Source organism: Rhinoderma darwinii, chromosome 3 (genome assembly GCF_050947455.1).
Source record: "Rhinoderma darwinii isolate aRhiDar2 chromosome 3, aRhiDar2.hap1, whole genome shotgun sequence".
In the NCBI taxonomy this organism is placed as follows: Eukaryota; Metazoa; Chordata; class Amphibia; order Anura; family Rhinodermatidae; genus Rhinoderma; species Rhinoderma darwinii.
The window spans coordinates 313,510,052-313,534,545 of NC_134689.1; the positions used below are offsets into that span (position 1 = coordinate 313,510,052).

Here is a 24,494-nt window from a genome sequence, read left to right on the forward strand (position 1 = left end):
TTCAGCTTCTCACTTTTAAAACATTTCTGCACCTATAAATGAAGATAACATTTTCAACACCTCTAAATATAATAGCGCCATACACTGCACCTCTAACTGTAATAGTGCCATACACTGTGTCCTTGATTAGAATAGTACCATACACTGTGTCCCACACACAAACCGTGCCCCCTGTAGATAGTGCCCCTTAGAGCCTCTGTAGATGGTGTCCTACATAGAAGCCCCTGTAGATAGTGCCCCACAAACAGCGCCCTGTAGATTGTGCCCACATATGGACTCCAGAGCTGCAAGGCAATAGTGCTAACCACTGAGCCACCGTGCTGCCCTACATATAGCTTCCCCTATAGATAGTGCTCCACATATAGCTCCCCCTGCATATAGTGTCCCACAGATAACCCACCCCTGTATATAGTGTCCCACATATAGCCCACCCCTATAGATAGTGCCCTACAAATAGCTCCCCATATAGATAGTGCTCCACATATCGCCCACCTCTGTATATAGTGTCCCACATATAGCCCACCCCTGTAGATATTTCCCTACATATAGCTCCCCCTGTATAATAAAACTTTACATACTCACGTGATCCTGTTCCCGCGCCGTCCGGTGGCAATGCAGACCTGCTCTCTAAGCTGGGGCTGAACGACGCAAGCGACGTCATCGCATCGGTAGCGTCATTGAAGGCGCTTATATGCAGGGCAGAATGACTTGCCCCGTCAATCTGCGCCTTTCAACAAAGGAAGCGGCGCTAGCATCGTTGAAAGGAGCTGATTGACGGGGCAAGTCATTTTGCCACGCCAATCAGCGTCATTGTAAGGTGCTGAATGGTCAGGCACGGAACGTGCCGGGCCATTCAGCGCTAATGCATGTATTTGTACCTGCATGCTATAGACACAGGTACAATTACTTCAAGAGGGACTGACTGTCGCTAGCACCGGGGCCCCCTCTGGGGCTAGCGACGCGACTCTACCCCCGGCCCATAAATGTTAGAGGCCGGGCGGCGCGGGCCCCGTAGTGGCAACGCTCCCGCTGTAGCAGCCATAACGGCTGCTAGCGGCGCCACCAGGCATGGGGGGGGGGGGCTGTCGGCGGGTGGCACAGGCCTCTTCATGCCGCGTGTCCCGCTGCGGCTGCTACAGCGGTAGTTACGCCACTGGTCAGATCTGCTGGTATTTTTTCGTTTAGTTTTATTTTTTTATCTCCTGAGGTGCAGGTGGGCTGTCAGCCTGGGCTTCCAGCCTAGTAAACCCCCTCACCTCTGGTCATCTAATCTATTTTATGCATCCGCAGGTGGAGTGCCAGTACCTCCACTGTATATGCAAGGTTACTGAAGAGGTGACCCTGCGCACACCCGGAGACTTTAGAGGGTGATTATGAAGAATTTTCTTAACATAACCTCTTCCTAAAACCACCTCCCACCAGACCCCACTATTAGGGATTCGTATGTATAATAATCAAGGGGGGGCATATAACGCTTCCAGGTCTATTGGACAGTTTAGTCCTCCAGTCTAGCCGTATAGGAAGAAGGCTCTGTTGGGCTACCTGTGGCTTTGGGAGGTCTCGTCAAAGAGCTTTCAGTCTCTTTTCCTGTGGTGTTTGTTCCACCAGCTTCTCAGCATCGCTTCTGCTGGTTCCAGCGTAATTTCAGCTGCTCCAGTCCATTCAAGAGCTTTGATGTCCTCTGCAGTTTCTGACTGGCAGTACACAGCACCTTTGGGTCTGGTAGGCTATTACTGCAGATTTATTTAATTATGCCACGGGTAGGCTATGCCTAAGCCCACATGTAGGCTATCCCTGTGGACTCACTTAATTTTTTACTGCTAGGTGGGGCTCCCCTAGTGTTCACTCTTTTTTCATACACTATTTGTTGTCTGTCCCCCTTCTTTGAAACATATCTTCATCTAGGCAGGACACCAGCAGGCAGCCAGCCGAAGTGTGCCGGGTTACATAATCCTTCCTTTTAGCCCTCCCCGTCTCGTCCCAGGGAACGGGCTCTGCATAATGTGGTAGCCTGCTTCTATCTTGCTGCGACTGAGTCACCTGAGTTGTTTCAACGCTCTTTTTGTTCTTGTGAAGGGCATAGGCAGCGTCCAAAGCCACCATCACTTATTGTATCCGTTCTGATTTCAGAGGCCTGTTGGTCGAAGTCGCTCATTCCACAAGGGCTGTTGGTGCCTCCTTGGCTGTAAGGCACCAAGCTTCAGTCGCTCAGGTTTGCAAGGCTACGACCTTCGGTGCACACCTTCACAAAGTTCTCCCAGATCCGCTCTCTGGCATCCTCTGATGCCAGTCTGTTGCAAGTTACTGCAGTCAGTTGTGCGTTAGACAGCTCGCTTGACCGTTCCTATTTTAAAAAAAATGTCTTACTCTCTGGGACTGCTTTTGGATCTCCCATGGTGCTGTGTCCACCAATAACATTATCAAGAACGTTGGATTTTTGTACTCATAGTAAAATCCCTTGTTGAATTCACAGGGGCACACATATCCTCTTTTAATTCCTAGGTCAGGGATCTTTGTTCTGGCTGTTAGTTGGTTTTTTTCTCCCGGGATCATAGACCTGTTATTTGTTTTTTTTTTTTGTCTTCTCCTACTGCTTCTGTACAAACTGATTAAAGAGGTTCTTTCACCAGATTATAAGTGCCCTATCTCCTACATAATCTGATCGGCGCTGTAATGTAGATCACAGCAGTGGTTTTTATTTTGAAAAACTATCATTTTTGAGCAATTTTAGATTTATGCTAATTAGTTTCTTAATAGACAACTGGGCGTGTTATTACTTTTTAACAACTGGGTGTTGTACAGTGGAGTGTATGACGCTGACCAATCAGTGACCAACCCGTGTCATACACTTCTCATTGTTCCAGCCCAGCTTCTTTCACTGCACAATCACACTGGAACAATGAGCTGGAACAATGAGAAGTGTATGACGCTGATTGGTCACTGATCAGTCGCTGATTGGTCACTGATTGGTCAGCGTCATACACTTCTCTGTACAACAAAAACCTATAGTTTAGAGTCTGACACACCAAAATAATTTTTAAATAGAAAATTTATTGAATACATCTAAAAAATACCACAAAAGTTAAAACAGAGATGATATCCACAGTACAGAAAGACAACCAGATTAATTGTATATAATAATTCCAGATATATGGGTAAAGGGCAACACTGTTCAAATACAGGAATACATCCACAATGGGTTACAATTGTGTAAAGTAATATACATATTCGAATACATTAACCAGCAAAGTAGGCTATTCAGCATTAACCAGCAAAATAGGCTATTCAGCAAACAGGGCAAATCTCCCACGTATTTGTCACTCTCACATCTTTAAAGTATAAATTAAGTAAACATCAATGAATGAGTGTACACAAGTATAAATACCCCTGAATAAAGCCAAATGCAAAAATCAGTAGAAAAAACTGTGAAATACTAGTGCCATGCACAAGTAAAATACATGGCTCTATTTAAACAGACACATGAAATAGGAGCAGGGCAATAGCTGTAATGTCCACCCCATTTGCAGACACTCAAACACCCATTAGGTAGAATGTGATAGAAAGAAACTTTTTGCTGGAAAACAGGCATATGCTGGAAGCGGAGTTCATACCCCCGACGCGCGTTTCAGCCCGGAAGCCTTCGTCTGGGGGTGGTGTTGTGATTAAAGATGCCGTCCCTATAAAGCTGACGTCGTTGCAGGAGATAAATACCGGTGTGTTAGATCCGAACACACTGGAGAGTGAGATCACGTGACCCAGAGTGTATAAGTGAATGCATACATACACAACACACATTAGATCACAGAATGTCCACCCCATTTGCAGACACTCATGTGATCTAATGTGTGTTGTGTATGTATGCATTCACTTATACACTCTGTATTTATTTAGGAGTAAGTATTTGTTTTGGCATTGTGTATCTATTTATTTATTTATCATTTTTTTGATCCATATTCTTTATAAGTTATTTACTTATTTAACATTTGTTATTTATTTATGCTGGCAAGTATTCATTTATGTATATATAATTCGGTTCATGAATTCCATCTTTAATTTTATCTTTCAATTTTATTTTTGTGCTAGATCACTAGTGCATGATACGGCCCGTAGTATATTTCAATTTATCTTTTCAGCTGTTTTTCTTTCTCTCCTATGTTCCGCTCTGTCTCCTTCCGTCCTTCTCGTATATCTGGCTTTTATGTAGTAACCTTTTTGTATCTGCCTTGTCACTGTGTCTTGATGTGCGGCAATCGTTGCTATGGTTGCATCTCCCGGCTTGCGGCCGGATCGCGGGTCACGTGATCTCACTCTCCAGTGTGTTCGGATCTAACACACCGGTATTTATCTCCTGCAACGACGTCAGTACAATCTCCTGTATTAGAATATGTATATTACTTTACACAATTGTAACCCATTGTGGATGTATTCCTGTATTTGAACAGTGTTGCCCTTTACCCATATATCTGGAATTATTATATACAATTAATCTGGTTGTCTTTCTGTACTGTGGATATCATCTCTGTTTTAACTTTTGTGGTATTTTTTAGATGTATTCAATAAATTTTCTATTTAAAAATTATTTTGGTGTGTCAGACTCTAAACTATAGGTTTTTGTTACTAATCAGCGGGTTCACCGTTATTACCATGCGTCTTTCCCCATAATTTATTATGTTATAAGTCAGATTTTTGACTACAATAAATGTATCGGGGGAACTTCTTTCGTGGTGTTCTTCATGTAGGTATACTACTTCTCTGTACAACGCCCACTTGGTAAAAAGTAAAAACACGCCCAGTTGTCTATTAAGAAACTAATTAGCATCAATCTAAAATTGCTCATAACTTGCTAAAAAATGATCGTTTTTCAAAATAAAAACCACTGTTGTTATCTACATTACAGCGCCGATCAGATTATGTAGGAGATAGGGCACTTATAATCTGGTAACAGAGCCTCTTTAAGTCAGTGTCTGTAGGAAGTGTATGGCCTGCCTGGGTGGAGCCAAGACTGTTTCCTACCTAGCGGCAAATGCCTATATACCTATTATTATCGATAATTACACCCAAATCCTTTTCCATTGTAGGCATAGTGATCTAATGATACAAATAGCATGTATATTATTCTGCCCCAAGTGGTATAACCTTTTCCTTGTCCACATTCCATAATCCTGCCCATTTAGTCAGTTTATCCAGGTCAGCTTAAAAGGATAACACATCCTGTACAGTATCACCTGCCATTGAGAATGAAATGGCCAAACCCACTAGTTAGAAAAGGTGCTAATACTTTTGACTATGGGGTGTATAAAGGACAACTATCTACTTTTCTGCTATAATAAAGTGTACAGCTGTTCTTTTTTCCCACCATGCAGTCATCAATCTATTCAGTGTTATCATTAATGATACAGCCTTTGTTGTTTTCAGGATGGCTCTCTGAAGAGTCCAAACAAAAAGAAACAAAAGAAAAAAGACAACAAAGAAAATAAGGACAAACAGAACCAAAAAAAGGATGGCACCAAAGAGAAGAGGAAACCAAAGGAAAAGGTATATATTATGGAAAAATAGTTTAGACGCAATTACCGATCCTCCAACCAAGTAGGCATTTCACAGATGATTGAGTAGACTAGATACAATTTTAGGAAACTCATTATTAGTGGTCTGTATGGTTTTCAGAACTCAAACAACACAAGAATTTATTCCCATTAGCGCTATATATTACCATCCTTGGCATCTTAGGTTATGCCACAAATGCCTTACAGGTGCATATCCCCCTCTGGGATCCTCACCTTTCCGCAGAACATTGAAATCAATATTGAAGTCTATGGAAGTTAAAGGAAGAGTTGAGCAAGCAGTGAATTTCCAGCAGGAGATATTTAAATGAATGAGAGATGGAAACAAAAAGTGTATTAAAAAGTTTCAGAACTTGACAGAAAGCGAATTATATCTATCCATTATCAAAGCTGGAGCACATGTTATAAGCTCCTGTTGATGCTCGGCCTAGCTTGATGGTGTTAGATGTATTATTTTATCTTATCTGCTTTCGTTTTGATGACTGTTTACTGACAAGCATTTCTCTTTACAATGAAGTTGAAGCGGGCTGAAACCAAGGGTGGTACCAGGAGTAGAAAGAACCAGGGACCTGTCCACATTACAGCCGGGAATGAACCTGTCCCTATTGGGGAAGAGGAGGAAGATGATCTTGATCATGAAACCTTCAGCATTGTAAGTATATTTTGTTTGAGAACTTATAAAGAAAGTGTGTGTGTGTGTGTGTGTGTGTGTGTGTGTGTGTGTGTGTGTGAGTCTGTCTGTCTGTCTGTCTGTAAAGGTAATTTGTATATTACAACTGCTTATCTACAGTTGAGAAAAGTTATTGCTATAAAAAGACTTCTTTAAACCTGGGGTTTCCTAGTGTAAAAATGAGTTGTTTTTTTTTAGCTTTCTTGTGAACACTTTCTCACTTGTCTCATTGGGAGACATAGACCGTTGGGTATATGCTGTTGCCACTTGGAGGTGTGACACTAAAAAGGTCTTGGCCCCTAATACAGGATATACCCCTCCTACAGACAATGAGCTAATTCAGTCTTAGTGTCCATAGGAGGCAGACACCCATGTCTTTGCTCTTTTTTTATGTTAGTTTATTTTTTTCCTAGCTGGGAATCAAGTGTGGCGTTGTCCCCCTTTTTTTTCCCTCTCTTCTAATGGCAGATGCACGGGGTTGAGTTCACTGCATCAAGGGGACATTGTTCATTGTTCTCATCAACTAGTACTTTCCAGCGATTGGTGCTCAGTCACCACGTGATTGCTGGCACCCAATCACAGCACGGAAGGAGCAGGTCCTCCTCTCCCGCTCTCTGTTGTCCTCAGCTGGCAACAGACGAGCTGGGGGACTCTGGACCTCCTGCTGGGCACTGCTGATGTTGGCGCTAGGATTCCACCATACTCTCTGTAATCGGATAGGATCTGGCCTTAGGCATCAATTTCCCTCCAGACCCTCTCTCTAGACTCTCAGCCAGTTTAATTGCATTCAGGGAGCCGTCTATTAAGAAGAGTGTAGGTAACAGTGGGCAGTCATTTTACACTTGCCTTTGCTGCAGTATCTGAGTAGACACATTGTCACCAGCAGTTCTCCAATTTTCACAAGGGAATTTGGGGACCCCCCTACTGCATGACACCAGAGGAGAATCCTCCCAGGAATCTGCTCATTCTCATCCACCATATTTATCTCCTATCTTGTCAGTTTTCTGCTTTCCCCCTTCTAGGGATGTTTTGTCTGAGGGACAAGTTTCAGACTCCAATTCGAAACTAGATGAGGAGCAGTCTTCCAAGCTGTCTTCTACAGTGAACAGCCTCGTCAAAGCGGTCCAATATACATTACAGATTACAGACGCAGAACCGTCCCCCTCACCTGAGGCCGTCACCTTCCACTGTCCTAGACAGTCTCACAAGTCCTTTCCCTCTCACTCAGAGTTTGAAGAGGTAGTCTCCAAGGAATAGAAACACTTTTTTCAGAAGATATCTCCTTCAAACGGGAGAAGTCGGAAGCAGTGGATCCCCCTGACTCTCGCCCTGTCAAGACTGCTACTGTCGCCATGGCGTGCACAGCCCATTTTTGCAATCCTTTAGACCACCGCAAAGAGACCTGTTCTAGGTCTCCCTTTGAAGCTACTGGCACGGCCTTCAGACCGATTTTTTGCTACTGCGTGGGTCAGTAGAGCCTCCACTGAATGGGTTCGCCAATTTTGCCAGGATATTCTCACTGAGGTACCCAATGAAGTATTAGTGGAATTCTCCCATCAGCTCTGTAGTGCAACTAAATATAATATTTGTACAAAGCCACTCTGAATGCAGGAAATCTGGTAGCAGTGCCTTGGTAACCATTGTAGGTATCTTCAGGACTGACTGGCTTCAATGCTGGTCTGCCGGCACTGCTTCTAAGTCGTCCTTGACCGCTCTTCCCTTTGTAGGCTCCTGACTGTTTGGGGCCGCCGGATTGAGATAATTTCAGAAGCCACAGGTGGAAAGAACTTTCATCTGTCTCAGATCAAGCTCTATCATGCAATGAGCTTCAGGTATCTGGGACCTAGTTTTCATAATTTTTGCAGACTTCTCAGTCAATGAGCATCCAGACAACCAACCCACCAGGACTCCAAGCACGAGCCCTTCTTTAAGCCCCGTCAATATTGCCACCCCCGGCCGTATGCAGCTAAGCACGGAGCAGGTGAAACCAGCTCGGCCTGAAAGTGCGCCTTTTCTCCAGTGGGGGTTCAGGCTTCTGCACTTCAAGGATATCTGTCTCTCTCTTGGATGCCTGGGTGCAGAAAGTAGTCACCTCTAGGTGCAAATTAGAGTTTGTAAGCCTGCCACCCTACCAATTCTTTCAGTCTACACCTCCCCTATCACCTGCCAGGTAAGCCACCTTTTTTAGGCAATTGGCTCACTCATAAGTCCCTCACGGTCAGGAATTTCGAGGTTTTTACTTCAATTTTTTTCTGTTACCAAAAAGGACCGTTCTGTTCGCTCCATGCCTTACGTTAAGCTCCATGGATCAGGATGGTTTTCTTCTGTGGACATAATGAAAGCCTACCTTCACTTCCCCATTTGCCCATCCCATCAGCGCTTTCTGCGCTCCAGGGGGGTTTTAGTTGTCCCATACCTGGATGACATCCTGATCAAGTTTCCTTCCAGAAAAAATAACCTAGCCAGCCTCCAGATCATACTTGATACCCTAAGCTGATTTGGTTGGATACTTAAAGTCCTGTCTGGTTCTTTGTCGGAGAATTACCTTCTTGGGTATGATGTTCGTCAACCAGTCTGCAGGGGGGTTGCTCCCTCCAGAGAAGTTGTCCGCTATCCAACTGAGAGTAAGGACTTTGTGGAGGGGGGCTCCCACCTCTCTCCTATTCTGCATCTAGGCCATTCCCTTTATGCTGTTTCGCACTCGTCCACTTCAAAAGGCGATCATTTCCAGGTATAACCGTTCTCCAGAATTATTGGACTGACAAATCCTCATTCCCCCGAGTATGCGTCTGTCGCTCAGTTGGTTGCTTTTATCCTGAGGGCTGCTCCTTTTTCCCGCTGCACTGGCAGGTGCTTTCCATGAACGTGAGTCTCTGAGGTTGGGGAGGAACCTTCCAAAACTTCATAGCACAAGGCCTGTGGTCTTAACAGGAATTCTGCCTTCCATTCAACCTCCTGGAATTGAAGGCGATCTTGATGTGTCTCCAACATTGGACGATCCTTCTTTCTGGCTGTCTGGTCCGAGTGCAGGTGGACAATGTCACTGTGGAAGTCTAAATCACCAAGGAGGATCCTCCAGGAAGGATTGGATCAAGGTCTTGCCCTCAGTTCACTTAAGAGGCATCTATCTGCGTTGTATATATTCTTTAACAGACCACTGGTGTCCAAACCTGATGTTTGGACTTTCTTGCAGGGGATTGATCACGCGGTTCCCCCCTATTGGTCCCCCACTCTCCTACCTGGAATTTTATCTTGGTTATAGACGCACTGGAGTCGGCTCTGTTTGAATATCTGCGGGAGTTCTTCTTACGTCTCCTCACCTGTAAAGTGGTGTTCCTCGTGGCGGGAACCTCTATTTGGAGGGTTTCTGAGCTGACTGCTCTGTCATGTTGTTCCCCGTATTTTAACTCTCAAGGTGGTCTCCTCCTTCCATCTTAATGAGGATATCGTTTTTCCATCCTTGCACGTCTCCGCTGGAACGCTCTCTTCACAACCTGGATATCATCCGTGCCTTACGGATCTACCTATCCTTAACTTACTCTTTTCGCAGATCTGACTCTTTGTTGGTGGTCCCAAAAGGCTTCCAGAAGGGTTCTGGCAGTCTCTATGGCTACTATCGCCCACTGGATTTGTTTGTCTATTCATGTGGTCTACCGGGTCAAGTGGAGGGAACCTCTATTTCAGATTATGGCCCATTCCACTAGGGCGATTGGTGCCTCCTGGGCTTTGTGCCATCAGGCTTTTGCTATTCAGGTGAGCAAGACTGCCTGGTCTTCACATGTTTACCAAGTACTACACGGTGCATACTTTTGCTTCAGCGGATGCATTCCCCTTGGTCGCAAGGTCTTGCAGGCATCTGTGGAGTAAATGATCACTTCCTTTTATTCTGCTCCCACGATCTGTGTCCCCCAACAAAACAAATGAGAAAAGGGGATTTTTGAGTACTCACCATAAAATCATTTTCTCGTCCAGTTCATTGGGGGACACAGCTCCCTCCCATTTTTTTCTACAGTTGATATGGTTGTCTGCTCAAAAGTTTTTCTTTTCTCTTGCTCTGATCTTGTTTTTTTTTTTTACATTTTGTGTTCTGCTTCTCCTACTACTTATGTACAGACTGAATTATCTCAGTGTCTGTAGCGGGGGTGTATCCTGTAGGAGGGGGCAATATTTTTTTTATTCTTGGTGTCACGCCTCCTAGTGGCAACAATATATACCCACGGTCTGGGTCCCCCAATGGACTGGACAAGAGAAGGATTTTATGGTGAGTACTCAAAAAAAATCTCCCTTTTTTTAGCCACTATGTTTTGTACACAGTCATTGCTTCGCAACACATGAAGCTAATTGCAGTTGACAAATTACTTTCTCCACACTCTTTTTGGGACATGTATGTGTTACTGGTATGAGGTCGGCATGTGTTCATATACCCTGCCTATACTTCCAGACCAGAGACGCCGCTTTTCAGTGCTGTTTGTTTGTTTCCTGTTTTTTTTTTTTTTATTTCCTTTGGGGGACTGAAGTGATGTTCCAGGTAGCATGTGATGTTTACCTGCTTGGAGTTTTTCTTAGAACTGTAACAGAATATTCAGCAAGGTTCTTTGTTATATTGTATCAAGATGCTTAGATTAGGTATTTTAGTTCTATTAAACTTATCTTTATTTTTAGTGCAAGGAGAGAATGAGGCCTGTGAAAAAGGCCCTGAAACAACTAGATAAACCTGACAAAGGTCTGACTGTCCAAGAACAGCTAGAACACACAAGGACCTGCTTACTGAAAATCGGAGATCGCATCTCAGAGTGCCTTAAATTATACTTCGAACAGGAACAAATTAAGTTATGGAGGAGGTAAATGTCCCTTCTGTTGCTTACTGTAAGCTGCTCTTTTTAAGATGTTTCAGACAATTTTATTAATTTTTTGTTAATACTTTATTATTATCTGAAACCAAGGGCTATGTTTGGTGGTTCTCAGCATTGATTTATTATATATTCCACCCATAGTAAATAATTTAACTCTACTGTAGATCTATTGCCAGCCTGCTATGCTTCATTTTCTCTGCATCATCAGACTCTGCCTACCATTAAATGACAAACTTTGTAGGATTCAGAAATATTTGGGGGACGTTCTTGGACTTTCACTGCATAGTATACAGTAACATTTTCATAGCAGGCACTTACAGGGCGATTGGGTGAGCTGTAAGGACAATATTATGTTAGAAGATGAAGAAGGGATCCACTGATTACAGAATTGGACCCTTAAAGGGAACCTGTCACCAGCATTTCACCTATTAGACCAGCAATACCTGGTGGTAGTGGGTGAAAAATCATTTCTATATAACCTGTAATTGTCTTCTTAGTCGGCTCTGTAGCTTTTAGTATTCCGTTTTTTAGTGTTCCCACACTGTATGCTAATGAGCAGAAAAGAGTCATATCTTCGTCCCTTTCTGAGTTTACCCCGCCTCCTTACTTTTGATTGACAGCTCCTCGCCTTCCCCCAGCACACAAAATTCTGCACTTGTGCATTGATGTCCTATTCTAGTGTGAGCGCACAACGGGACACACCGGATTATTACGATAAAAGGGCAAAATGTTTGCAGACCGTTATTTACAGTCGGAGGAGGAGTTTAGGAGAGGGGATAACGGCAATGAACTTTTGATAGCAGCGGCCAGTGAGGGATATGTAAAGTTCAATAGGTGAAATGCTGGTGACAGGTTCCCTTTAAGTTGTTTAGATATTGTGGGATATGGAGATTGATGGAAATTCAATCCAAGCCTTAGTTTTGAGCATTCCTCTAAAGGGATTTCACCAGAATCATAAATTATCACATATTTACAGGGTAGGTGATAATTTTCTGATCGCTAGGGTCCCCACCGCCGGAACACCCATTAATCGGGAGAACTGGAGTCGTCACCACCCCCCGCAGTAAGGAGGACCTTGAATGGAACGGCAGTCGAGCATACGCCCTCCTATCCATTCAATGCCTATGAGAATAACAGAAACAGCCAAGCACTGTATCTACACTACAATCTGATGTCTATCAGTATTTGGTAGGGTAGCCTTTTTAAAACCGCATCACAGCATTGTCTCATTGAGCCGACAAGTGTATGGAGCTTTTTCTTCATTATTACGTGGTGCTAGCAAGCAATTATAGCCTCAATATGTCCTTTTATTTGATGGATACCTCATATTCAAATTTAAAGTGTAGATAATAAATAGAGCAATGGCACCAAAGAAAAGTATTGATTGGACACCCATGAAAAGAAGCAGGGTTGTTGCATTACGTGAATTTGGTCTTTCCTATACTAAAATAAAAAAAAGTTAAAAAAATATGTTTTGATGACAGAAGAACAAATAGCTTGTGTCTCAAGGACAGAAGAATTTCATCTGAGGCCCCCAGAGGTGAACTAAGTACAACTGGTGTTTCTGTCAGTTGAAGAACGATAAATGGAAGACTATTAGATCTTGGACTAAGAAGTAGGATTCCGAAAAATAATCTATTTAATCTATCAGCGCCAAAAACAACTACAGTGGGCAAAAGAACACATTGGATGAACAGAAGATCAGTGGAAGCAACAAGTGTTATGATTTGGGAATGTATATAAGCAGATGGAGTTGACCTGCCTTCAAGTGAGCGCAAGAAAATACATTGACACCATCCTGGGAAAAACTACTAGCTTTAATCAGAGATCTCTTTCCCAACAATGCACTATTTCTTTTTTCAGCAGGATTCAGCTCCCTTTCAGACAGCAAAAATATTTTTTCTACCATTTGTGGCACCATTGGAAAACCCTTGTGTGAATGAGGTGTCCATCTGATAAAAGGCAATTGAGGCTTTGAAGCTCTTCCTTCGTTATTACGTGGGGCCAGGAAGGAGTTAAACAGTCGGCTCAATGAGACGTCGCTGTGATGCAGTTTAAAAGAAAAAAAAAAAAATGGTCATCCTACTAAGAACTGATAGATATAAGATTATAGTTTAGATGGATCGCGATTGCAGTATTCGCCAGTATACATTTTTTTTTTATACTGCAGATATTTAAATTATTATTTATTTTTTTGCATTGAATTGATTCAATTCTCTTTCATATATATATGGCAACAGCACACTGCGAACACCAATGCAACCTAAACCACTAAATATAACAATGTATAGAGTGTATTTCTGATTAATTTAATGTTATCTTCATTGAAAAAAACTGTGCTTTTCTTTCAAAAATAAGGAAATTTCTAAGTGACCCTAAACTTTTGAACAGTAGTGTATATATTTGCATTGAGTGAGATATAACATTTTCTATAAGCATGCAAAGTTGCAAAACGTGAACATTTCTGAAAGTGGCAATAATTGAAAAAAAGTGAGACTAGAGAGAGAAGTTGTTTGTCAGTTACTGGGTTTGTAAGTCACTTATTATTAACCACTTCCTGACCAGAGGCATTTTCAAGTTTTAGCCATGTGCCAATTTAAAAGCTAATTGTTCTTCTATTACTTTTCCAACCTACATGTATTTGGTTTTGTTTTTCTCAGAACATGTTGGGCTTCCATATTCTGTAAAAAAAAGAAGTGATATATTGAACTTTTTTAAAAAAACATTTTAAAGGGAAATAAGGTGAATTTAGGTGATGGTTTTTGACATCTGGTGCATTCCACTGGGTAAACACACCTAAATACATATTTGGCCACTTCTGCCGACTTTAGCGATACCAAAAGTGCTCGCATTTCTTACCCGCAAGGCGGAGCTAACAATGGATGGTGCGCAAACTGGCTTTTGGAGAACACATTTTCCAAAGCTGGTTTGCTGACACAATACGAGCATTACAGATATTGTGAAGTCCAAAACACTGTCAACACCCTCAAAAATACTGTTTTTAGGAAATTGGACTCCCCAAGTTATTAGTTAAATGACATTTAAACGATTTAGCCAATCTGACCTTTTCTGACTTCGGTGCATGCTTCTGGGCAAACACACCTGAATACATATTTGGCAACTTCTGCTGAAGTCAAATATATGTGCGTGTCTTACACACTGGGTGCAAAGCGGAGCTTACAATGAATGGAGCGCAAACTGGCTTTTGGAGGGCGAATTTTCCAAAGCGATCTTTGTGCATGCGACCAGTGTCGCAGCTAGTCGCTGTGTATCCCCAGCCTAAAACTGTACAATATATCTATACATTATGAAAGAGATAGATATATAGAAATAATAATCTTTATTTGTATAACAAAAAAAAAATGCAATTTAGATAAAAAGATAAAGATATAATTATCTATCTCGTATCTGTCTGTCTGTCTCTCTCTTATATATTTATATATAGTATAGTTATATGCTGGGGCTACACAATGACGTTGGTCACGACACAGGTCCCATCGCTTTGTCCGGTAGCCTACGTCGCAAATAAAATTACCGCGACCGCATTCACTGTCATTACTTGCCATGTAGACTACGTAACATAGTGATCTTTGGCCGTGCGAATTGTATTGTGGCCAAAGTCGCCGTGTGGCCCCAGCCTCAAACTATACTATATAGCACAATGATCACATGCCCAGAGACTTCGCTGATTGGTCTCTGGGTAGAGCTCCGTGATACAGCTGTATCATGGAGCTAAATACCGCTACAGAGCAGCAAACAGTGTTTCTCTTCAGGACGTTCTATAACTTACCTGCAGAGTTAATTGCGGACCGTCCGAACGTTTATAGTCTATGGGCGGTCCGCAAGTGGTTGAGTAACTTTTAGAAAGTTATTTCTATTCTAAGTTTCTCTAATGACATTTCTAAGCATCTGTTCATTGATTAATAATTATGTTTTATTTGTGTTCATAGGAATCTTTGGATTTTTGTCTCCAAATTCACTGAATTTGGTGCCAGGAAGTTGCACAAGTTGTACAAGATGGCTCATAAAAAGAGGTCCCAGGAAGAGGAGGTAAATTATTAATGTATACATTAATATAAATTATGCATATTTGCTATTGCCGTAAGTGTCCCGGCACAAAATTTAAAGCGCAAAAAACGATGGAAAATTTCTCCATTCCCCCTCCCACAAAAGAGTTAATTTAATCAATAGGTTATATGTACCCTAAAATGGTGCCATTCAAAATACAACTCAACCTGCAAAAAATCAAGCCCTCATACAGCTATGTCGACAGAAAAATGTCAACGTTATGGCTCTTGGAATGCAATGATGAGAAACCAAAAAAGAATGCATGGGCCAAAATAGGCCAGGCCTTTAAGGGGTTAAGTAAATAATTCCATTGATTGTGGTTATTGTTATTCAAATGAATGGCTGTTTCTTCATAGACGACACACAATATTTGGTTCATAGCCTGTATTGTAATTTAGGTGTATGTATAGGTTGTGGGTTAGTGGTTAAGTGTTTGGCATACAGTGTCGAAGATCCAGAGTTCAATTCCTCTCACAGGACTCTTTGTGGCATACTTTGCTTTGTTGCATTAATTACCTGTTTAATGTGACTTCAGTCTGCCACATAAATGAATTGGTTCCTGCCGACAGGGTCTGTATAGACATTGGGCTTCCTGTGCGATGGCTCCATACATAGAAATTTTAGTCTTTCCATTATTAACTTAAATTATTCCTATTCAGTATGATAAAGTTCATAAAATGATCAGTTCCTTCAAAACCCTTAATGTTTAAAAAGTCATTGCAGGGCTCCAGGCGAAAATAAAAGTTCTTGAGCATCTTTGGTTCTAAGTTAAAAAATTTAGGAGCCAAATCATTTTTTGTGGTCGCCGGATTAAAAATCAACATTCATATTACATGTTAAATTAAAAAAAATATGCCGCCATATATTATACACAAAAATATTGAGACCAAATACTGCACACAAATAATGCCGCCAAAAACTGTGCACCTAAATATGACTATATATTGCACACAAATAATGCAACCAAATATTGTACATATAAATAAATACTGCCATATAGTGTACACACAAATTATGCAGCCATATACTGTACGCAAATACTGCCATTCAATGCACACAAATATTGATAATATACAAGTATATATTAAGGGCGCACTGCAAAGTTTCTACATTAACTTAAAGCACAGGACTGGGACCACTTGGCGGCATCAAAAGATGGCGAAGAGAAGACTCAATATGTGTCTTGACTTCTATCGGAATTACGGAAGCCGCATAGCTCATTGAGCTAGGCGGTTTCCGGAACCCAACCACCTTTACAGCCTGGATGCAGCGGCTGCTTCAGCAGACAGGAACAAGGGTGGGGGACCCCGTTTTTGGGACAGGCGCGAGTTACAAAGTTGAGGTAAACCCTTTAAAGCTTAAATAGGATTTTTCTTCTCCGCGATATGGCGATGTCATACTTTACACAATGTACACATATTTTGTATCGCTATGAGCGGAAGAATTAGAGGATTATTTTTAGGGTAAATATTCATTGAACAAACGACCTGAAACCATAGCATGAAATAGTAAGTTAAAAGAGTATTTTCGGTTTTCCTGTTTATGACTATTTTTCCCTAAAAAGACCTACAAAATTAGTTCATATTGTCTCCAATTCTAAATCATAAGAAAGTCCTATGTGTTCCGCAAAAAACATATAAAAAAATTGGGGTAGACTAGGAAACAAAAAAAATTCACCTTTTAGAATGCAGATTTCCAAAAGGTGTCATTTTGCTCTGGTCAGGAAGGCCCAACACACCACTGGTCATGAAAGGGTTAATCTCGTTTATGCACTCTTATAATGAAGCAGACAAACTTCCCCCTCATAGTGAATCTCCGTGAAAGAGTGCACTTGCATGCCCTAGTGTAATTTCATATGAGCTGCGCTACATGATATGTTTGCTGTATTTTTACAATACCTTGTTTCCAATTGTAAGGAGCATAAGAAAAAAGATACACCACCAAGCAAGAAACCTTTTCGGTCCGAGCCATCGGTGTCCAGCCGTGACTCTGTCATCTCCCAGCCACATGGACTCCATATGCAACAAAAGCCTCATATTTTTCCACCACCACCCCAACAGATGCATGGGCACCAAAGAGAGAACTATACCAGCCCCAACAAAAGACCGTTCAACAATGCCGGTGAGTAATAACTACAATAACGCACATCATGTCCTGATCAATGGCTAGTTTATTTTTTCAACAACTATCACTGTTTTTAATTCTTCCTAGACCAAAGGTCATTATTTTTCCTTGCTTATAGGTAATTATCAATAACTATTTTGTTTTGTTCAGATCGAGGTGAGTGGAGAGATCGGAAATTTAACTATGGGGGCAACAACAACCAGCAATGGAGTGGAGACCGTCACCACCAGTATGAGCAGCATCGGTACAAAGAACATCACTATTCTGATCGACGTCCTCATGGTGATCCTCGGAGGAATTCTGTAAACTACAGGCCAAACACTGCATCTCGTAAGAGGCCTTATGAACAGTATAACAATGAACGGGATCACAGAGGTCACAGGGAATATTATGAGAGGTATTGGCCAATTACATGGCACATTATTTTTTATTAGCTATTGTTTGGGCTGTTTTTACTATTAAGTTGTCTGAAGAAAGAATGATTATTACTTGACATTAGCACCTAACAACAGAAAGCGGTATATACTAATTGGTTTTATGTTTCTACAGACATCACCATGACAATAAGCGGAGACGAGCAGACGAATTTCGTGGTCAGGGTTACCATCAGCAGGACTTTAGACGAATGGGGTCTGACCACAGGCCACCTATGGGATACCATAGTCAAGGACCTTCGGACCACTATCGGTCATTTCACCCAGAAAAATCTGGGGATTATAAAAGTTCTTCCCAGCAGTCATCAACTCTATCAGACCCTCGTTCTGTTTCACATCCTCGTTCTCCCCCGGCTCAAAGATCTCCTCACGATTCAAAATCTCCATTGGACAGGTCATTAGAACAGCAGAGTACAGACTATAATTGGAACTCCCGGAAATCATAGGGGAGACGGTATCATTGTAAGTTCTCAAATGAAAAGCCCACAATGGCCACTTGCTTAAAGTGGACCTTGCTGCTATAGACTGTGCTCAGTTGAGAGACGGGAATCCTGGATATAATACTATGAGGCATATGGCTCACTTGTCAGTGAGAGTTCAACCTGTGCCAAGCATATGAAGTGAACAGATACATTTCTTATTTCCCATGAGCTTGTTACGTTTTATATCATTTCAATTATGTTTCGAGTGCTTAGGTGATATTTGGGACTCCTCCACAATATGAAACATTTCTTGAAGAATGGGCGGTGTAGTCAACATAACGAAGTCTGCTGCGTTTTCTGAATATGACAAATGTTTAACTTATCTTTCAAATAATAAGTGCTCAGATCATATTTTCTAACAGATTCAGTGAAGAAAAGCCAAGAGTGGCTGCGGCTTCAAAAACGTATGCACAAAATTACTTTTTGTTTTATTAGTTCAGAAAGGGAAAAGCAAATTCATATCCTGTTATGTGGACCTGACACCAAACATACCTAAATCATCTAATACTTTATATTCTCTCCCCCCCCCCCCCCCCCCCCAAGATTTTGAATGACTTGGAACATTTTTCAATATCAAGAGTTGATAAAGAGCAATAGTAAACCTATTTAGGATCCCTCATCATTGAATTGCATCAGGACTGGCAGATTATAACAAACTGACGTTACGGTCAATTAACCCCCATCTGTCTGCACCCACGACGTTCTAATATATATATGATCCACTTACCATTTCAGTATTTTCTAAAATACTAAGCAGGGTTGCCATACTTCTATATACTCACAGTAGTTTTCTTTGTATGATACACAAGCATTGCCCTGCGTGTAGCACTTGATAATACTGTGCAGTTGCTATAAACAGTGCTGTTATTGTGCATAAAAATAATGACAAAGTATGTAAGAATACAACCTAAAAAGATGCAGCAAGCCATCTGCTTTGACACCTTTGTTTTCTAGACTGCTACCATCAGTTGAAAGCGGAAACTTTCAAAATGTGTATTTCTAGTCATTTATATAATCAAATCCCAAAGTGCTGCTTTTGCCAAAAAAATGATATATTCTTAATATAATTGCAGTATTAGGAAGATGGTGTTAACAGACATATTCTGGGTTACTATATGTATGTATTTGTGCCCAGGAGAATTGCTTAATGCTTCGTACATCTAGCTCGGGGACATGGGCCATTCTGCCATAGCGGATACATTTATTTCCAAGTTATGCTACTTGTTTCAGTCCATTTAGATAAGTGTATTTTATATCCTTATTACTATCCATTCTTCTAACTACTGGAACAGATTCCAGCAAGGGGAGATCATTTTTTGTTTCGGTTTTTGGTAAAAATAAGTATGGTATGGAATATAATGATAAAATTTGCACCAATCAGCCGCTCCGGGCACCGGATGTTATGGCACATAATACTATGTACGGAGGCAGAAGCAGTCGGCTCCGTACATTGCATAGCGGCCGTGCTGCAGAACTGCCGGAGCCAACTGCTTCGGGCATGTACATCTGGTACACGGAGGCACCGGACCAGCTGATCTGTGCGGAGTCCGGGTGTCAGACCCCCACAGATCATGTACTAATGACCTATCCGGTGGGGGTGTCAGAAGATGGAAAACTCCTTTAAAGATAAAGTCCACCCTTGAAAAAAATGTTGTATTTTTTTTTTTTTTTATCTGAATAGGTTTCAAATTTGGTGCTGATTAATGTCTCAAATCTTGATAGCAGTCAGAGTTCTGTTTTTTTTGTCTTATACAGTACTCCAAATTCTCTACGTAAACAAAAATGATAAACGCCTGCCTACTTGCATCTGCCACTAGAGGGAGCTTACTGCATACTCTGTAGTAAGTTCATGTATAATAATAATATGTAGTAATCTCCTAAACTCCCTCTAGTGGTAACTGTAGGAAGCCAGCATGGTATCTTCTAAATATTTCAGTTCAGGTGTTTGGAACATTATATCAGATAAATGGAACTCTGACTTCTTTAAAGATCTATTAGTAATACATTTTAAATTTGCCTAGGTATGTTATCCTAATCCTTGTAATTATTGAAGTAAGACAACATTTTATTAGTGTATACTGAGCCAATGTGCCTAAATAGGCCTATAAAAGATAATAGAAGCACATCTAGAAAGATTTGGTGTTACATTTTTTTGGTGTTCACCTTTGCACTAATTCACTGCAGTATTCACTGACTGTATCTGGTGTAAAACCAAAAGAGGTGTTTGCCCCCATATTAATTCTATTAAAATGAATTTTTCTATGTATGAATGACAGAAGGATATCCCACATAGCAGTGTCAGAGTGATGTCATTGTCTGTCCGATGAACTGTACAGCACACTGTTACAGTCAGGTGCAGGTGGAGCATACCTCGTCTTCATCTGATCTAGGGTTGAGAGTAGGCAACCCTCAAATATTACATTATTTATATACAATATAAGAAGATGCCTTTGGTTGGATTTCTGTAAATAATTAAATTGCAATTAATGGCAGAAAATTAAAGAGTGACTAATACACGAATAGTAGTCACTCGGGCAATATTGGGAGCCTCTTTATGAAGAGGTTGTACATGATTGGTTTGTTTGCAGGCACAGTACATCACTTGTCTATAGGCTGCGCCTGGTATTCCAGCTCAGCCCCATTCATTTTCCATTAAAGTGTAACTAAACTTTTAAAAAAAACTTTTGACATGTCATAGTGACACGTCAGTGCTCGGACCCCCACCGATCAAAACATCTAAGACCCCCACCCATCACTAAAACAAAGCAGCAGAAGCGCTCGGGTGAGAGCTGTACCGCTTTGTTTCTGATCGGCTTTCTTTGGGGTAGTGTACAGGCTCAATACTAAGTCTATGAATCCGTACACCGATCAGAAACTTTTACGATCGCTGGAGGTCTCGGTGCTCGGATTCTCACCGATCAAAACTTCTGACATGTCCAAAAAGTTTTTTGAAAGTTTAGTTACCCTTTAACAATGTAAACCCCTGACCATATGAGCTATAAGTAAGGTTATCTGTCTGTCAACCTTGAACACCTAGCACTCTACTATTATTAGGCTTGAATAATACAGAAATCAATTATTAATATCCACCCATTAGTATTTGCAAATTCAGAAATGAAAAAAAAATATTTAAATCAAGATTGTATTAAATAGGCAATTACTACAGAGCCTGGTTTGATAAAGAAAGGGTCACAGTAACTGTACAAGTGCCTTAGTATTTGTGTCTGTCTACAACGTTCTGCAATAGCTAAGCCATTGTTCATTGTAATTTATATGGGGAGTTGTAATATGAAATTCTCACTTACTCCTATGACGGAGGTTTTGTGTGAAAAGGAATGGTCGTCTCCAATCTTGTGCTGTGATCCGTAAAGTGAAAAAGAATCTTCTTGCTTTTTCACATCAGGTATTTGAGTCATGTGCATCTTAAGGGAACTTTGTATTTTCCCATGATCACTGCATGTTTGCTTTGTTGTACAAAAAGGGATGTGACTGCCTAGATGTGATTCTGGACACTGGTACAATGGGAATATTTTCTGAAGTACCTCCAATAGCCTTTACAATGACCTGGTTGTAATAGGAAATTCTTCATGTGAAAACTCTGCAAACAAGAAGTGTCAGTGTTGTCCACCAGATGAATGCAGTGATCTGATTGGTGGCTATGGGCAACATTGGAACTTTTTGCCTGCAGTTTTTTTTTTTGTTTTTTTTTTACATGGGGCCAAGTATTTTCTCTTCAAAATGGCATTTTGTTTTTTTATTATTATTAATTTAAACTCTGTAATTCTTGCAAAAATGATGGTTTATGGGACAATTACATGTACAAAAGTGTTATGTTTATCTGCTGGCAAAAACGGTTTTCCACAGCCAATCTCTGATCTGAATGCAAGTTACCGAAATCCACGAGGCAGTGTATCCGTCACCATCAACTTGTCTTTAGTGACATGATAAAAAGTCTGTGATCAGAGTATCCCTTTAAACCTTAAGACCATACACAGATTCAGCTGGGACATCAGATGCAAAGTCCGATTAGTGCATTAGCTTCTATAATTTTTATTATAGATCTAGTTTTACTTTTTACGTTCTCTATCCAATGAGCACTTTTTTGGATGCCACTGTTTCAGGTCTACCTGTTGCGTAGTAATTAACCAGTATTTTGCTGCACAGTAAAACTTTGACTGAAAACGAATACTTTGTGACTATAAGGCTGGGTTCACACGAGCACATTAACGTCCGTAATGGACGGACGTATTTCGAACTCAGTCCAGGGAGCCGGGCTCCTAGCATCATAGTTATGTACGATGCTAGCAGTCCCTGCCTCTCTGCAGGACAACTGTCCCGTACTGTAATCATGTTTTCAGTACGGGACAGTAGTTCCACGGAGAGGCAGGGACTCCTAGCGTCGTACATCACTATGATGCTAGGAGCCCGGCTCCCTGCACTGAGTTTGAAATACGTCCGTCCATTACGGACGTTAATGTGCTCGTGTGAACCCAGCCTAACTGTGTCTTTATTGTAAATGAAGCAACTATTGTGCTTAACCTTCAGGAAATGTCCTTCAGAAAGGTTGCGGTCAGTCCAGCAGCTAAGGCACGTTTTTCACCTATTTTCAAAAACCAGCATTGGATTCAATAGAGAAGATCCTATTGATTTCAATCCTGGTTTTGAGAAAATATTTTTTAAAAAAGCCTGGGTTGTCACTGTCCCCAGCGATGTTACTGAACAAAACGTAGATGATTATAGGATTCTATGGTCATGTATGTCAAGTTCAGTAGAACGCAGGTATATTATAATACAGGCACTAAAATACAGCCGTATTACAGCCATGTGAAACGTCTTATAAACACTAAAAACCAGGAAAGATTTAGATCATTGTATTCGATAATGAAGTTACGTGTCACAATTAGGAGTAAAGCTATGGCCCATACAGAAGTAGAGGATTTCAATGAGCCATGGCGTTTCTCCTGTTACTGTATAAGGTTTCCATCCCTCTAATCTCTTTTTTTTATTATTTTTTTAAACCGTTCGTCAAAGAAACTTACCAGTTTAAACATTTGTCTCACTGCAAAATCACCCACCCCCATTCTTTAGTAAGCTATGTTATTAATAATTTATATTTGTTTAAAAAAAAAGGCCATTTTCTTTGTGTTTCCCGTGTAAATAGTTTGTTTATATAGTATGTATTAAATTTTCCTACATTGTAAACTGCTGTACTTTTCATTCTTGTATATTAAAATGTGATTGAAATTTTTTTACGTTTGTATTTTACCTGTCTTGTGGCTCTTTTTAGATGTTCGATCTAACTATACAATTGTTGATATCTGCTCCTGAAATGCTTAAAATAAATTGTGCCAACAGGCTGGAATTTAGGACAGGGTAAAACTCATATACAACCCCTTCCAATCCTGCCTCCTTTTATTAATTGTGGGGTCAGAAGTGCCAATCAAGAGGCTGGGAAATGAACCTTGCCCCCAGTTTACTTTGAAGCTCTTCCTGCTTCTTAGGAGTTTGGGCTTTCACGGATCTCGGAAGAGGGTTTATGATCAGCTGTTTCCAAGATCAGCACCTTGGGGCATGTATAGCGCGCACAGTTGCACTTAATTGGCATCGTTCGGTTCTGTTCACACTTTCATTGATTCCATTTTATCAGATGTCCATTGCTCTGACAGCCAGAGTGGTTCCCTATAATTTCCTATGACTCTTCAGACCACCTAGAACAGTGGGGCAGATTTACTTAGACTGGCGCTTCAGACACCAGTCTTAATCCAGACTTCGCTGGTGTAAAACGCGCCAATTTTATTAAGAGGCGCATGCCCCAATAAATTTGGCGTATCCTTGGCTCTCCGTGTGCCAGAAGCTTTAAAGAGGCTCTGTCACCAGATTTTGCAACCCCTATCTCCTATTGCAGCAGATCGGCGCTGCAATGTAGAGAAGAGTAACGTTTTTGTTTTTTTTTTTAAAACGAGCATTTTTGGCCAAGTTATGACCATTTTTATATTTATGCAAATGAGGCTTTCTAAAGTACAACTGGGCATGTTTAAAGTAAAAGTCCAACTGGGCGTGTATTATGTACGTACATCTGGGCGTTTTTACTTCTTTTACTAGCTGGGCGTTGTGAATGGGAGTGTATGATGCTGACGAATCAGCATCATCCACTTCTCTTCGTTAACACCCAGCTTCTGGCAGTGCACAGACACTCAGCGTGTTCTCGAGAGATCACGCTGTGACGTCACTTCCTGCCCCAGGTCCTGCATCGTGTCGGACGAGCGAGGACACATCGGCACCAGAGGCTACAGTTGATTCTG

General features: G+C 41.2%; 1 protein-coding gene and 1 non-coding gene across 3 annotated transcripts in view; both read left to right on the forward strand.

The window, feature by feature from the left end:
• Positions 1 to 22,453, forward strand: part of CHD2 (chromodomain helicase DNA binding protein 2) — a 98,338-nt gene extending 75,885 nt beyond the window's left edge. For both annotated transcript variants that reach the window (XM_075858220.1, XM_075858222.1), the window contains exons 33-39: positions 5,416 to 5,535; positions 6,079 to 6,213; positions 10,894 to 11,072; positions 15,035 to 15,134; positions 17,069 to 17,273; positions 17,427 to 17,673; positions 17,826 to 22,453. In XM_075858220.1, coding sequence (XP_075714335.1) covers positions 5,416 to 5,535; positions 6,079 to 6,213; positions 10,894 to 11,072; positions 15,035 to 15,134; positions 17,069 to 17,273; positions 17,427 to 17,673; positions 17,826 to 18,156 — 1,317 coding nt within the window. In that variant the 3' untranslated portion in view covers positions 18,157 to 22,453. The remainder of the gene's footprint in view (positions 1 to 5,415; positions 5,536 to 6,078; positions 6,214 to 10,893; positions 11,073 to 15,034; positions 15,135 to 17,068; positions 17,274 to 17,426; positions 17,674 to 17,825) is intronic.
• On the forward strand, positions 15,638 to 15,766 carry LOC142751366 (small Cajal body-specific RNA 14). The gene has a single exon (XR_012882912.1).
• Positions 22,454 to 24,494: the final 2,041 nt, after the last annotated feature.